This window comes from Silurus meridionalis, chromosome 1 (genome assembly GCF_014805685.1).
Source record: "Silurus meridionalis isolate SWU-2019-XX chromosome 1, ASM1480568v1, whole genome shotgun sequence".
Classification (NCBI taxonomy): Eukaryota; Metazoa; Chordata; class Actinopteri; order Siluriformes; family Siluridae; genus Silurus; species Silurus meridionalis.
In genome coordinates, this window is record NC_060884.1 from 13,671,596 (window position 1) to 13,689,414 (window position 17,819).

Consider the following 17,819-nt stretch of genomic DNA (forward strand, 5'->3'; position numbering starts at 1 on the left):
TGGTTCAACTGATTTTAGGAACTGATTAGAAACATTGAGGAACCTCTGAATAATGTTGCGGATGCCAAGCATGCCAAAGGAAGACTATTGAAACCCATAATGAATAGTCTGATAAATATGTAAAGAATGTGCTATGAACTCAACAATCACCAGATTTCAATCTGAACGCCATATGAGAGCTTTTGGACAGGTGTGTTAGACAATGAACGTCTGTGGATGGAGTATTTCGAGCTGATCTGGTGGCCCAGAACTTTATTCAAACACATTGTGATGTTTCAATCATCTGTCATCCTAGTGTGTGTGTGTGTGTGTGTGTGTGTGTGTGTGTGTGTGTGAGGCATAACAAGGCCCGATTTTGTTTTAATGTGTAGTGATATCTTCTTTCCCACGCTTCTTCGCGGACTCATTTCTCACGTTTCCTTGTTCGGGATGCGTCATGGACGTGTCGCAACATGGAGGCCGCCTCGCTGATGCACCATTATCTCCAAAGGACCACGCCCGTGCGCGTGTCCTGAAGCGCACCCTTACAGTACAGTCCACGGACACGCACTCCGCACTCGTGCTGTTGTTGTGGCGCACTATTGAGGGTCATAGTGTGCGGTTTTGGACGAGGCCCAGGTCCTGCCTATGGGCGCGGCGGAACCTGCTGGATGTTTATCTCATGGATTTCCTGCTCTTGTTGATTTCAACCAAGCCCAGGCCTGTCTATTGAAAACTCTACTGACCTGGCATTAAGGCAAAAAAATACACAAACTTACAAAAATGATTAAGTGAAAATATATTATAAATGCAAACATTTTAGTAGTGTCTTAAAGTGCATGTGTAACCCCTTGTTCAATGCAAGGTGATCCTGGAAGGTGAAATAAACACCTGTTCAATGCAAGGTGATCCTGGAAGGTGAAATAAACACCTGAAAGTAAACGAATACATTTATATATAATTTAATGTAAAACAAACAAACAAAGTAAAAAAAAAAAAAAAACACGGTTAAATCGGTTGGTTTGGAGGGTGTTGAGGTTAAGGCTGACTGGTTGAGGGTGTGTGTGTGGAGGGTGTGTGAATCTGCAGGGAGGGAACAGGTGAGCTGTAGGCTATGTTAGTCAGTCAGTCAGGCAGGGCAGGAGGAGCATCAGCGGGACGCAGGAGTGCACAAACAGATCTTTTTTTCTTTCTTTGTTTTTTGCTCAGTTCTCGTTCTGCTTCGTCCTCGGAGACAGGCGAGTGTCCAGAATGACACGGGACCCCTTAAAGTCGGCTATGTCTTTCGGGGAGATCGGGGAGACGTCGCTGGCGCTGCCGTCCGACGGAGATTCCCGCTCGGGGCAGCAGCGCGTCATGGAGCAGGTCAGCACCATGAGGAAGAGCAGGAAGAAGAGCAATTACAACAACAGGGGATCTGCGGGAACCCTGTCTCCCACCAGTAAGCTCATTTATACACCTTCACACACCATCACACACCAAACCGAATCACCACTGACTGACTTCTGTTCATACGCTTATAATGCGGATTGCAATTCGGTGTATTGCAATACAGTAATAACCAACAACAAGAGCAAATAACCGAACTTGTTTCCAAAACGATTACGCATGTCATTAATAATAATAATAATAATAATAAGAAGAAGAAGAAGAAGAAGATTGGAGTCCGAAACAAACACTCTCATGAAGTGCGCACTTTAGCGGCAGAGTTGCAACGCGCTGTTTCTCTACTACCCGCTCTCAGGCTCGGCTTTACTGACTGCAATTCCTGTTTAAAAATATAGAATAAAAATAAAGAAATAAAATTGGAAGCACTGATAATAATTCAAGGGTTTACATAGAGGTGGGTAATCATTTACCTAACCCCAGTTTATAACTCTACATCCCCAGTATTTATCTCTACAGTCCCAGTATTTATCTCTGCAATCCCAGTATTTATCTCTGCAATCCCAGTATTTATCTCTACAATCCCAGTATTTATCTCTACATCCCCAGTATTTATCTCTACAACCCCAAAAAATAATGCAACAATCCCAGTATATATCTATACAATCCCAGTATATATCTATACAATCCCACCATATGTCTCTACAATCCCAGTATATATCAATACACTCCCAGTAAATAATGCTACAATCCCAATATATATCTCTACAACCTCACTATATATTTCTAGAATCCCAGAATATTACTAATATATATATATATATATATATATATATATATATATATATATATATATATATATATATATATATCCCAGTATATAGAACTACAACCCTTGTATTTATCTTTACAATCTCAGTATATATCGCTACAATCCCAATAAATAACGATGCAATCCCAGTATATAACGCTACAATCCCAGGATACATCTATACAATCCCAGTTTGTAGCTCAACAATCCCAATAAATAATGCTGCAATCCCAATAAATAACACTACAATCCCAGTATATATCGCTACGATTCCAGTATATATCGCTACAATCCCAGTATATATCGCTACAATTCCAGTATATAATGCTACAATTCCAGTATATAATGCTACAATCCCAGTATATATCGCTACAATCCCAGTATATAACGCTACAATTCCAGGATAAAACTCTATAACCTCAGACTTTAATTCTATAACCCCAGTGTATAACTTTATAACTCTATAGTATATAATTAGTCTATTGCTTTATAATCCCAGCATGTAATAACACCTGTCTATAACTCTATCTAACAGTTTATAACTTCATAGCCACAATATATAATATGCAGGTGTTATATTGCCTTTTACCAGTCTGACTAAAATAAATCAATAGCTATATATTCGTACATAACGTGTACACATGCATCATTATTTGCACGTGTGTGTATTTAGTTTCTATTAAATATTATATATATATATATATATATATATATATATATATATATATATATATATATATATATATATATATTTGTGAACATAAAAAGTTTACATAAAAAATGTAATAAAATCCCTGCTTGTATATGCAATACACGTTTTTATTATATTGATTAAATTCAGTAATCGAATAAATTGGCACATATTAAATTGATTAAATAAATGGAATAAGATTATAATTATTTAATACAGATCACCCTGTATTATTGGGGTCTAACAATTATATAAGTGTGTGTGTGTGTGTGTGTGTGTGTGTGTGCGTGTGTGTGTGTGTTTTACATTTAATATTTATTTAGTAAGATATGTTCTACTGAACTGTTTCATACAGCAGTCTTCATTCCTTCCATCCTTCATTCATTCATTTACTCCCTTGATATTAAATCTTCGAAGCAAACACTAAAGAATCCATATCGCTAACATTGGCAATGGCAGGAAGTGGCAGCGATTTTTAGCGAAAATTAGAGTTTAACAGCTCACTACAAATCGTATTTACGCTACAGAGTAAGTAGCCACAGTGACACTTTTATACCCCTGGCATTGTTTTGCATGTTTTCAAGTTTAATAAAAAAAAAAATTAAAATAAAAAATGACACTACACAACAGTGCGAGGCGGCTACTAAACAAACTTGCGGCTGCCATTTAAAACATACGCGTGTGCGTGTGCGTGTGCGTGTGTGTGTGTGTGTGTGTGTGTGTGTGTGAGAGAGAGAGAGAATTACAGTTTTACAGCATAATACAGATAATAATACAGTTATAATACAGTTATAATACATAATACAGTTTTCTGAGAAAACCTCCATCTTCTGTGCATATAATTTGTTCATTTTATATAATATATATCATATAATATATAATATATATAATAATAATAAATGTATTTGTATATAAAATGTAAATAGATATAATATAGATTTTATACATTCGTAGTAATTTTGTCAATTTTTTTTATTTATTTTATCAGTTATGAAAAAAGGTTGCATGTTTGTTTGTCATTATTTTTCACAACCTACCGCATCAATAGCGCATATATTAATGAACACACAACTTTATTTCATGTTAAAGCGAGCCAACAGTTAACAACTTGCTACCATGTATTATCATCAGTGTAAGTATTTAAATATTTGCATGAAATGTACATTGCAAAAACCTTTTTATAAAATGATATTCTACTGCTATTTTATGGGGCATTGCCCTGCATTAAATTAAGTGCATGTGTTCATTATTGTCTATGTGTCTGAAATCTTTATAGTGAGTAATAAAGTTCTGGATATTTATTTATTTATATTTATTTTTGTATATTTATTTACTGTGCCAGTGTAATTTTTTTTAATAAAGACTATGTTAAAAAAAATCTTCTAGAGTTTATGTAAAAGTATCCCTCTTATCTTCTCTCTAATCAGGCCCCAAGAGTGACAGTGTGTTTTTTGAAAGCAAGTTCCCCCACTCAAGTTTAAATGGATTGGACTATGCGTATGAAGGCACCATGGCAAATGGACACACAAAAACGGTAAGCTCTGTGTGCATCTGCGCATATACAATACTTTTCTGCTTATAATTACTCTTTCCGCACACACATACAGTTAGGTTTGTAGAGGTTTAACAATATTGCTGCCACATATCCATAAAGACTTAATATATGTCCACTAGTGCTAGATTAATAGGTTTTTAATAAGGTTTATTGCCTGACCCATTATTGTGAATTGTGTCGGTTGCAGTAAAAGTATTGTCGTTGAGTTGAATAGTATCAGACTGTGGAGTGATTGGGGGGGGGGACATAATTTAAATAATCTTTGTCGTATAGTTATATTTCTATCAAATCTTAGCATAAAACACAGTTGATGAGCAGGATTATTTGTATTAATGAGGAAACGGTTAGAAAAAAAAACCAAAAGTACATTCCATCAGAATGAGATATCAGTGAAACGTGAGTCATGATCATGAGAGGCAAACCGAAGAATAAACTTGTAAAATTGGATTTTCCAATTTAGATTTATTCATTCTGAATGTTTTCTTTTGTTGTTGTTTTTTACTTCATAATTTTGAGACACAAACAGCATTCGATTTATCGTGCCAACGTTATTGTGTAAACGTGCTGTGTTCTACAACTTCGTGTGGAGATGTCTTGGGGGTGTATAATTTGTTCAAAAAAAGGCTTTCAGATTGTGAAATTCCTAATAATGATGAATTGGGCCTGTTTTTGTGTTTTGACGGAGGAGTGTGAATGTCCTTGCATGATGTCACCATCGGTTAAATAATAGAAGGAGAAAAAGTCAGAATGATGAGGCTGGTGTGCATTACATTAGTCTGTGGTGGAAGGTCTGTCTGGTCTTGCCTTTTGAGTGAACAATAAATCATAATCAGGAAACATTTAATTTAGTAGAATCACTAAAGTTGGAAGTGGATATTTGTAGAGCGAACGAATGAGACATGACAGATTATACCTCTCACGCTTTTCTGTTTTGGAGCAAATTCCAGCTGATATGATTAAAAATGGGGAAATTCGAGAAGAACACTAGTAATAATATCAATAATAATAAAATATCACATTTATTTATTTCATCAATTGAATTCTCATTTCATATCATATCAATTATCCTTTTAAATGATCATTTATCAATTATTAATTATCATGTTTTATAATCCATTTACTAACATACCTCACAATAATCACATTCCCATTAAGGTGTGGAGAGATATCTATGAATCCTGAATCAAATAATTATATGTATTTTATTAGATTTAACTTAATGCACAGAAAAAACATTTTACATTTTTATTGTATGATGCAGAGAAACATAATTTTCCGCCTATATATTGTGCCCTGGCATATGTAGATATCGTACAATTTCACATCAACTTGTCTATTGATTTCCCCAGGAAGGACATTTGCATTTACATTTTCTATATAGTATTGCATCTTTTGGTGAACAGTAATTTTTATACATCTGTCCATGCATGTAGCTCCTGAATAACCACATCCTTATTTCTCTTGCCTGTTTATTTTCCAGAGGAAACAGCAGCAGGGCATGACGCAAAGGAGCAGCAGCACAAGGTCAGCGTACTATCATAGGATCCTAAATAACAACATTTTACCAAACAATATTCATGCTCTAAGCCAACCCAGTATCCCGGCAGACTTTTATGCCACACAAGGGGGCATAAAGAGTAACACCGCCCACTGGAGTCAGAAATACGTGCAGGCAAAAACCCTTGAGAGGAGTCACAGCCAACCTCCACAGACCAGCCCTGTACAAACGAAAGCGAACAACATCTTGCAGGCCACCAACAGTCAATTTTTTATCAGCAACACCATCAATAAGCGACCACCTTCTGCCCACTCAAGCTCTGAGCCCAAGCTCTCAGCGGCTAACAGGAGCAAGAGTGAGACGAACGGGTGAGTTGGAAGGCCTGATTAGGTCCATGATTAGGTTGCTGCCGATTTTTTTTGTGATCGAGTTGTTCTGTAAATGTCAAAATGACAACTAAGGATTTCTCTGATGTTGATTATCAGAATGAACGGAGAGGCAAACTTGTCCGATATCACATTATCAGATGCAATATCCTGGACCATCCATGGCGATGAAAAGTATCAGCTGCATGGAGCTTCTGTTATTCAGCATAACACATACACAGATGACAAAGCCAAAGAAGAGGTGAGCATTTCAACAACGCCCATATTTATATATGACAGATGTTCTTTAGAAATAATGAAATGTAATATCTTAACACACAGCAAACGCTTTGCTGAACGGTAACATTTCAGCCTGTAATTTTATTGTTGCACTCTACATATTATAACCCTAGTGTGTGGTCAAATTCACTATTTCAGTTTATTATTAAAGCGTAGAATAGAAGAGTGAACATGTGTTTTTGATAACAATGGTTAGGGTATGTTTTTTTTTTTTTTTTTTTTTTTGTAGTTCAGCTCAGAAAAAAAAGTCGTACAGAGCACATCATGTTTGGCTCTTTTTCACACCAATACATTGCTTAATAACATAATTAGTACCAAAATAATGATTTCGGTATTTGGAGCTTCAAATGGTTAACTATGTATACCCATGCCTACCTCTTGTAACATGCCTTAGAAATTAACAGCCATTAACATTACACCATTTTCACCCCTTAATTGCATATTCCCTCACTCTTTTAGGTACGTAAGCTTGGTGGTATTGTTTCCTTGGTGTCCTTGCTCAGCAGCTCAAACCCTCAGATCCAGCTGTCGTCGGTCTCCGCCTTGCGAAACCTTGTCTTCAAGAATACAGCCAACAAGGAGGAGGTGCGGCGCGCAGGAGGGTTGACCGAGGCTTTGCAGCTACTCCGAAACACTAACTCAGCTGAAATTCAGAAACATGTGACCGGTAAGCAGCTCCACACACATTAATATTGCGGTCTTGGGGATCTGAGAGATGTTGTTTTTTTTTTTTCCACAACTAGGATGCTGGAAATCCTGGCTTAATTTAACATGTAATTAAATAATCAATATATTATATGATGGTTTTAAATGGCGATTAATTTGGACCCTTCCTCCTTCTATCCTTAACAGGCTACAGTACCTATTCAGTAGGTAGTAAGTAGCAATATTAAAGCAGCAGTCTAAGCTTTGTTTAGTGCAATAGCAATGCAGGCTTGTGGTTTAATGTAAAAAGTGCAATATATAAATAAATCACTCAAACTTAATCTGTATGGAGCAGACTACAGAGAATTCATCTTTGGAAGATGAGATGTTTGCTTCCTTTGCGAACTCTCTGAACTGCAAGTCTAAATTAGTAAATGATCTGTTTTTCTAGAACCCATCCAGATCCAGAGCCTGCCACGGCTTATGTTTCCATTAAAATCACTTTACCCGACAGTAAAAAAGACAACACATTATTTTTCTCTTGCGTTTCATTTATTTAACTTTAAAGTGTCTGTATCAAACCAGGTCTTTTGTGGAACATGTCTTCTGAAGAAAGCATTCAGCCAGATCTGCTACGTCATGCTCTCCCTGTCCTCACTGAGACTGTGCTGCAGCCCAATGCAGACGCCTCAAACTTTTCTTCTGATGTTGATGCTCGTACTGAAAGCTTTTGCAACGCTACAGCATGTCTACGGTGAGCAAAACTTTTTTGTTGTTGTTGTAAGTGTGGGCAAATGGTTTATCGAAGATTATAGTGGATGATTTATATTTATTTTCCAGTTATTTTGAACTGGGTTCATTTCCTGAATCATATTTGTTTGGCATATTGCTGTCTGGTTATGCACTTCAATTATACAATTTTTTAATTTTATTTAGTGTACAGGGTTTTTTCCAAGTATCTATGGCCATGCCAAAAAAAACGGCATTAAAGACAAAGCAAAATGGACAAGAGACACACATAAAAGTACTCAGGTGGCATAATACAAGTATTAGAGTAAATCATTTCATTAGTAGGTGAACAATAATGATGTTTTTTGGAGTCCCCATTTGTCAAATTGTTATTTTTCGAAAGTTTAATCTAGGAAGATGATGATAAGTAATTTGTTGTATAGAATAAGTACCTCCCAGTTGGCAAAAAGTAAATTTAGTTTGGGGCATATTTCTTATATTTAGAATAAACAAATTTATCTTATAATTCCTTGCAAAATTGTGTAATAGGCTCCTGTCAGTGGCAAAGAGTCTCAAACTTCTACAGACCCATGTCGATTTCCAGTGGCATAAACAAGTATGCCATTATGCACGTTATCTACACAGTGGTTTATAAGGAAAGATAGTGGAGCAAAATATGGTTTCACTTCCAATGCTTGTGAAAGTGTAAAAAAAAAAAAAGAGAGAGAGATTGAGATATTGAAAAAATAACTACTGCTTTGACTAACAGTAAATGGAGGACTGAATTTCGTTTGCAATTCTTCTGTGGCAACTTGTTATAAGTCGAAACCACTGAAACTTTGTCCTGCTGTCGTGAAACCAGAGTCTGACATGTTTTTCACATTACCATAATTACAAGACTGAGCATGAGTCATTACACTCATTGTAAAAACAAAGTGAGATTCCTCATTATGTTTGACATCCTGGGGCTGTACCAAGGGCGTAGCTGCAGTACATTAACTCCAGCCGTATCATTTACCAATATGAAAAGGACCCCTTTCACTGACAACAATGTCTTATCTTTATTCTGACTAATATAATGATTAGGTCTGAGTGTGATATACAGTCAACCAAACACATCATCAAAAACATTGTCAGAGCAAAATAATATGTGGCAAGTGCCAAGTGTCTGGCCGTGATTGACACTGCTTGTTTTTCACACTCATACATTAAAAACTTTCGCATAATAAAGCAAAAATGTTCACAGCCTTTGAACGTTGGAACACCTGCCCATAATATCAAGCTTAATCAAGTTAATCTGCCAGCAAAGCAGGCTGCAACAGCTAACATCATTTCTCTGATCATTAAACACAGACCTATTGTATATCTGAGCTCCTTTAATTAGGAGGATCACTTCATGAGGGTGTTTAGAATGAATAAAGCCATTTCTAAAGCAATGCAATGTCAAGCTGTTTCCTTATAATAATATATTATTTTTAATACAGCAGAAAGCACATGATATAAAAATATTATCTTTTGCTTATTATTTCGTTTTTCCCTCTGCAGTGTGCTTGAGAAGTTGGTGTATGTTGGTTTGGTCCATTAAGCCATGTTAAGCTTAGCAATTTAGGTTGCATTCCTTTAAAACTGTGTGAACATTTTGTTCACTGGGCTTAATGAAGCAATTAAGATCATTAAAAAAAAAGTTATGTAACTGTAGCCTGTTCACTCGCCTCACCAACAGAAATCTGAGCTCTGGCAGACTAGCAAACCGGCAATCCTTGCGCAACTGTGAGGGCCTGATTGACTCCCTAGTCACACACCTGCAGGCTTGTGTGGACAATGGCCAGCTGGATGATAAGGTATTATTCTTTGCTAACCAGAACCTAGGTTCCATATGCAATAATGATAAATGAGTATGTTATGGCTAAGAGGATAAAGGAAAGTAAGATGTACGGATGAAATTTTATTAGCCAAAAATTTAGGTTTGGGTACGAAGGAGAGGTTTTTAGACGATCCTATTATTCATTACAGTGATGAGAAGATTTTTCTGGTGTCTTAGCCTTTAAAAAATAAAAAATGAATTGGCCATCAGGAGCCTGAATTCGTTGTAGGCATTGTAATCCGAATGTGCAATATAATACACATGGCCTAGGGTTAGTGCCACTAAAATATATAAAGTGGTAAACATTTTTCATGTCCTAACAGGTGTTCTTTGTTCTGCTATTTGCCCGCAGTCAGTGGAGAACTGTGTGTGTGTTCTGCACAACCTCACCTATCAGCTGGAAGGTGAGGTGCCTGCTGTGTTCAGCAAGATAAACAAAAAGGCTACGGCGTCTGAGAGCCGCGCCAACACCGCCGACATCGGCCCCATCGGCTGCTTTAGCAACCAGAGTCGCAAGGTCCAGGAAGAGGTCAGTTTAATGTCAGCAGTGTATAAGTTTCACCAAAGCTTTTGGAGTAAAGGCACATGATTTACAATTCTGAAATATTTACCATTTTCTCTATATGTGTCCTATTTATTGCAATTAAAGAAATATTAATATTAATATATATTAATATATATATATATATATATATATATATATATATATATATATATATATATATATATATATATATATATATATATATATGTGTGTGTGTGTGTGTGTGTGTATATATATGTATATAGGTTATCTAGTTTCTTTTACATGTTATTTCCATTCCTTACTTGTACACACATATCAAGATGATCCTCAAGCATATAAAGAGGCATTATGTGATTATGAACATTATAAAATATTGTATATATTGCTAATAAATCAGTAAATTGTAAAGTATCAATAATAACAAATTGGGGAGATTAGAAAGGTTTAAGCTTTGACATTCAAACACCAGCAGGAAGTAAAATATAAGTAAAGTGGACGTGATAAATCAGTACCATGTCTTATGAGTAATCAGTTGGGTTTTTTTTTTTTGTGTTGAAGAGCAACTCCGAATTCAGACTGATGGACGATTTCGATCCCAAAGGCAAGAGCCGGCTTGTACACACAAAAACATTGCAGTTGTATCTGAATCTTCTGAGTTCGAGTCATAACGTACGCACTCAAGAGGCATGCTGCGGAGCGATGCACAACCTCACCGCCAAGAAGGGCCCCGTAAGATCTGACGTTTTTATATACACATGTTCACTGACTGGTTATTAATGCATGGTTTCAAATGGTCTCTATTATCTGCTCTTTATTATGTAAAAATGTAGTACACATAATTAGAGACACACAATTGTTTTGTAGTTAATTTAGTGTTCGGGCATATAAGAAACGAAATCAAATTCCTAGTTGTTTTGATTGCTCAAAATTTAAGTTGTTTCGAAAGTTCCAAATTTTTGTGGCAAATTTGCTTGTTTGTTGTCATGTTGTGTATTACTACACCGTTTTGAATCGCTCAGTATTAAAGTTTTATTCTGAAAGCAGTTTTATTTTTCTTGTTTCAAATACATGTGAAAAAAAATAGGTATAATTTATAATTAATTTAGTTAATATAAACTTTAGTCAAATTGACATTTATTGTGTAATCCATTCCTTTTTTAATAATAAATATCGTAGCTCCGATAATCTGTTTATTCCGTGCTAGACCTAATATTACTGCGCACTTGATCAGATCATCCAAGTTCCATGTCAGAATTGTGTGTAAGTGAGACACACCTATGTTTTCAGGCAAACTCTTCGTGTACACAACAGTCTGTGTAGTTCTTCAGTCATGAATGTGATTCAGGTTTACTGAAAAGTCAAAATATCAAAATATATGCTAAATAAATCCTTGATAAGATATAATACAGCCTGTGATTATATATTTATTTACTTTTTAGTAGCGATTATCATGCAGTAGAAATGATGAAACAGAAACAGCATTTCTGTTTAGCAATTCAAGCTCTGTTTTTTTTCTTTTTGTGTGTACTGTGTACCTACACTAGCAAAATAATTATGCAGATGAGAAAAATATTGCATGAAAAGCAGATCACAGGAGCCGTATGCAAGTTTCAAATAATCAGTTGCAAATGTTATATCAGTTCACCTGCCTGTCACTTTTCGACTGTCTACTATCTGTTATCTACTGCTATTTATATAATGCTTCATGTTCCCAGAGCAGTTTTTTTTTAGCTTAAAGATAGCAGGGTTACTATTAAACAAATACCATCCCATGCTTCAGCAATTCTCATTACTAAGTATAAAATATCGAAGTATTTTTGAGGAACATAACGTTACCGTGTATTATCCTGTGTGTTCGCTTTAGGTGTCAGATCTATTGAGTTACACCATCGTTCAGAGACTGAATGGTCTGCCGAGCCTTATTCCATATCTACAGTCGCAGAATTTGCCCCTGAGAGACAACATCACTACACTGATATGCAACCTGTCTCGAACTCCACAGCTGCAAAAGATTATCGGTAAATGAATATGTTTTGACCTTTCCTGTATTTTTACATCCTTAGTATTTCTTTGGGGGAATAAAAATACAAGTTTTTACGCTAAAGCAGATCATCGTGAGTGTAAAGACATCAGCCTGATCTAAGAATAGAAGAACTGTCACATACTTTCTGGCTACACGTGAGACTTGATGATTATTACAACGTAGGGAGGAAGTACATTTTTGGTTTTGTAGGCAACTCTTAGTAAAACTATAGGAAGCATGTGAAAGTGATCAACACGATAAAGCAGTAACATTCACTCAAAAGGCACATAGAGTTAAAATGTTTTTTTAATTGATTATAAAAGCTTTCCGAGCTGGTTTAACTTGTGGTCTGGCACACTCTTAGATTCCGATTTTAGGCGTGAGTTATGCCTGCGAATGTCATTTGCCCTTGCTCTCTTGCCTTTTCTTTTTGTGCGTATGCATGTTGCTAGTGCTAATTTGTGCTAATCCATATGTATGCTGAATTGCTGCTTTTCTTCCTTTTTGTCTGTTGAGGATTTTTTTTGTGTTTCATTTCACAATTGTAGCCTTTTATATGTTTTTATATTGTCCTTTTCAGATAATTGCCGGTTGTGACGTGTGTGTTTGTTGTTAATTAGCTGAATAAGGAATTTGGTAGTAAAAATGTGTGTTGTGTGGTTTATGAGCTTATTTTGATTTTTTTCATTGTTGGCAATGTGCTGATTTGTTTTGATTTGATTTATTGATTTGCTGTGTGTTAAATGGTTTAACTGCTCGCTCGGTTGCATGACAGCTATCGATTGTGCTTTGTGTATGCCGACAGCTCATCAGGCTCTCCCCAGTCTCATCAAGAACTTGCCGTCCGACCCTACTCCAGAGTCTGATAGTTCCTTAGCAATGATCTGCCACACAACAAACAACCTGCTGAGAGTAGATCCTGAGTTGGGGAAGAAATCAATTAACAATAAACTGATCGATTCGCTCATTAACCTGAGCCAGAACAAGTGAGTTTCTTATTGGGAAAAAATAAATAATAAATGAATAAAAGCAATTGTGCTAATAGATATGTGATCTAATGTGCAGCATGTTGTTTTTACAGGGAACTTCCTAAGGCCAGTACGGCAGCAGGAGCTCTCCTTCAAAGCCTCTGGTCTGACAAGACTATTCAAGGTGTCCTCAAGAAGGTGAGTCTGTGCTTTGAATATAATAATACAATTGTACCTTTCTTTTACCACATATCTATCTATCTATCTATCTATCTATCTATCTATCTATCTATCTATCTATCTATCTATCTATCTATCTATCTATCTATCTATCTATCTATCTATTTATTTCTATTTAATTCTATTTAATTTTAATTATTTTATTGAAACCAGAGGGATATTATCATTGCCAGAGCAACTGCACAAAACCTTAAAAATAATGTTGTTCTCTACAAGACTACACAGACCAAGTCTTTAACTGATTAGTCTTCTGTTTCATAGCGCAAATAGAAGAAAAAAACAATTTATACATTTCATGATTTATATCCAGTGTTTGCATGTTTCAGTAGTGGAGAGACTACTGTAAAAAGTCCTGTACAGTCCTGTGAGTCCTGTAAAAAAAGATTCAATTACTTTCTCTCTCTCTCTCTATCTCTCTCTCTCTCTCTCTCTCTCTCTCTCTCTCTCTCTCTCTATCTATCTCTCTCTCTCTCTCTATCTATCTCTCTCTCTCTCTCTATTTATCTATCTCTATCTCTCTCTCTCTCTCTCTCTCTCTCTCTCTCTCTCTATCTATCTATCTAACTCTCTCTCTCTCTCTCTCTATCTATCTATCTATCTATCTATCTATCTAACTCTCTCTCTCTCTTCCTATTTATCTATTTATTCAACTTCATTATTTTGCTGTTAACACGAGGAATGGTGAAATTAAGTCATACCAGACAAATGATTATTCACTTTTTCAAAAAACTTTTCTCAACTGCTTACATTTTTTGCTATAGCAGTTGAACTTAAAAAATGTAATGATCAAGTTAAAGCATTTTTTGTTAGTGTTAATCATTTACTATGAGATAAAGAAATGTGTACAGAATTTATGAGCCAGTTTATGATGCCGTGTTGTAATTTGACTTTAAGCCACAACTGATTATACAAGGTGTATGTATGTATAAGCGCATAGCTTGGACAGTAGTTCTGGGTCTAACCTAAATGAAAGAGTAATATAAATGTACTCATTCTAGCATGTTATTCTTTTTATAGTAGCAGCTCATCCACAGGACCTTTTATGGCAGACCTTTTTTTTTTTTTTTTACATAGGCTTCCTCTTATACAGAGTTTCTGTGTATAATTACAAGCCATGTTATTTGAGAGAAAGATAAAGAGAGGGAGAGAGAAGAATAGCATTAGGGAGAACAGGAACTAACTTGTCTCTTGGATATTCCACAACATTATATCTAGCTGTGAACCATTAAAAAGTGTGGCGTGCCTTTCATTAACAAATGAAATATTGTTGGCACAGTAATATAAGTACAAAATGAACGCACTTCATGTACATTATGGTACATCACACACACAGCTAGGGTTCTCCATTTTGTGTATTAACATGGTCTGGAGTGATTTAGTCTTTCAGTGCTTTCTGTGTATAAAAGGTTTTTTTTTGCATTTATTTAAATGAATCCCAGCTAGCAATGTAAACAAATGCAAATTGTCTCTCGGTAAGACTCAGGATGCAGAAAATGCATGGAACTATTGGAAAGTGTTGGTAAACGGTTAGGCTAAACTCTGAATTGCCCTCATCATTTTTTAAGCATTAGTAAACGTCTTCATAGGAAGGATATATATGGAAAAAGACAGATGAAAGGATTTCCAGGTAATGTTTTAGTATACCTATGTGAGGGCTAGAGGTAATATACTGTAAGGAAAAACTAATTGATGCATAGGATAAGACACAAAGAACAGTGTGACATCCAAAATGCTCCTGATGGACATTTTATCATCCATAAAAAATACAAAAAAGTCCATTCCTTTGTGGTAAGCATGGACGTATTTGTCCATATTATTTGGATGACAATGTACACTAAAAAGAAAATATTATTAATACTAGATCCTGACACTGTCGGATTATCCATAAGGAGGCAGGTGGTATTTGTTGGCCAGTATAAACATGCTGCTATTTAATTAAATATTTCAGAGTAAGTCAGTGCCAGAATTGTCCTATAATTTAGTGACAGGATGAATGACATTGGGTCTACATCATGCCAGTGTTTGAGTCCAGAATCTAATCTCACGCATGGTCTAATGAATTGTGTTTTAAGACAATGTTGTGATGTCTTTTTTTTTTAAACCCTCATTTGCAATCATTTCCAAGATTTAAAATTGGTAGTAGTCTTCTGTCTCTGTCAGTTCCTACTTACTGGATATTTGAGAAGTTGTTATATCACCATAGCAATCTTAGTGAAGCAGTGTAACTTGAGAACATTGTCCCCATACCTGCTTGACAAATATCTTTTGCTGAATTTCTTTCACTTCTCTCCTTTCTTCCTGCTTTGGAGTAAGAACCAAAAACATGCTATAATAATGATCATGAAGGAGAGATTCATGCACTGAGACATTGTAACTTAATATACTTATCTAGGTAGGTGTAACTGTAAGATGTCTGGAGGCTGTTCACATACGTCATGACGTCGGAGCTTTATTTCTCCCGCTCCTAAAATCAGAGCTCTGAACACCCTGACAGTTCTGGGAATTATTGGCAGTTGATATTTCTGACAGTTTTGACAGTATTGATCTGTTTACTGCAGCGTAGCAGATCTTAGCGTGTAGCTGCAGAGGTGGGGTGGAGGTGACAGAGTGTTTTATATTAGCGCTGGGTGTGGAAGGGTGGATAAGTTTGGGTGTGGCTTTTAGTTTAAAGCAGCTCACATGTCGCCAATCCAGTAATCCAATTGCTGGGTGAAAGTGGGTGTGCGCAAGTCCATGTTTTAGTGAAAGGACCTTTGTTTGTGATTACACAGCTCTAGGTAAAAGGTAAAGGGGGTGTTGAGGCAAAAGGGTGTCCAGTTGCATACTAGTATGCTTGTAAAAAATAAGTGAATCGTACCACACTAGTTTCCATGACTAATGCTGTTGTCTTTTCTAAATACCTTGACAGATAGGGGCTTACGGGTTGTTGTTTTTTATTTCTTTTCTTCTGTTTTGGGGTTTCGAAACACCTTTTTGGCAGAATTGAAAATGTTGTTAATTGCGTTTTTTTTTTTTTTTTTTTTTTTCCTCCTCCTCATTTTATCATTATTCATGCAAATCCATTTAAAAAAGATTTCTCTGTTGGGATTTCACCTTTACAATTTTATTCATAAAATGGTTTGAAAAATAGACTGTTTTTTATTTGTTTGATTGCTAATTATTTTCCAATAAACAGGCCTGTGACAGGCTGTAGTAATAGACGATGTATATTTTGTATTTATGTTTTTCTTTTTTCTTTTTTTTTATTCCAGCAAGGGATGGCTAAGAAGGCATTCGTGAATGAGGTAACTTCAGCTGCAGTCAGATCTTTACAGATTATTGACTAATTTGATCATCCTGCAGCACATCTACAGAAAATAAGTACATACAGTATGTATTGCAGTACATATGCAATAAAATTATATATTCCTGTCCGCTTTCGAATAAACAGAACTGCAATGGTAATGAAAAAGCAGCTAAGGGGAATGTAAATGAGCTTCACAGCACTGAGTTTGCACAGAAATGGAAAAAAAAAAGTCTATTTCTTTATCTTTGTAATTTCGTATTGATTTTTTTGTTGCACCGTAATGGGACCATAGTAATTTTTTTTTGCATTTTTAAAAAAAGGCTTTACATTTTCTATGTATTTGATGGATTTTTATGTTGAGTATGATGAATTGAAACGATGTCCGCCTACATGAGAGGGGTTAATGCCTTTTTATTTACCACTTGTGTTAAAACAATGAAAAAAATGTCGCAAAGATTTGGGTTTTGGTTCCATTCAACCCGGTACATTTAGCATTAGGGTGAGGTTTAAGACACCAAGGTATTATTATGAATATTATGTTATTATGAATGTTTATTTTTATGTTTTTTTTTTTTTTTTTTGCATTGCTTAAAATCTTTCGCTGGATCTTAATATTCAAAGAGGGTTGCTTTCGTAGTTGCTTATTTCATTCGATTCTTATGTCTGAGTTGTTAATATCTTTTTTTTCTCCAGCAGACACTTAATAAAGCTTTTTGAAAGTGTATTTTGTGTTTAGTTTTCTTTTGTGGTGATTTAAAAGAAAAAGGAAAATCCTAAGACACATTAAACATGTTTGAGATTTTCATGCAGAATAAAGTGGGGGGGGTTAAACATTTCCCCCTCAATTTTCAGCAACATTCAATGTCATATTTAGCAGAAATCCAGTGTAGGATGCAGAGAAGACAGCAAAGGTCAAACTCAAAGTTCCAGAATGCAAATTATGTGGTTAGTTA

General features: G+C 35.6%; 1 protein-coding gene across 1 annotated transcript; it reads left to right on the plus strand.

Moving 5' to 3' along the window:
- The first annotated feature begins 1,087 nt into the window (after positions 1 to 1,087).
- Positions 1,088 to 17,590, plus strand: pkp1b (plakophilin 1b). Its single transcript, XM_046855268.1, has 13 exons — positions 1,088 to 1,420; positions 4,295 to 4,401; positions 5,903 to 6,288; positions 6,406 to 6,547; positions 7,045 to 7,252; positions 7,816 to 7,984; positions 9,683 to 9,800; positions 10,176 to 10,352; positions 10,908 to 11,078; positions 12,214 to 12,367; positions 13,178 to 13,358; positions 13,454 to 13,538; positions 16,832 to 17,590. Exons 1-13 carry the CDS (start codon positions 1,231 to 1,233, stop codon positions 16,904 to 16,906), a joined length of 2,163 nt encoding a protein of 720 aa, XP_046711224.1. The 5' UTR covers positions 1,088 to 1,230; the 3' UTR covers positions 16,907 to 17,590.
- Positions 17,591 to 17,819: the final 229 nt, after the last annotated feature.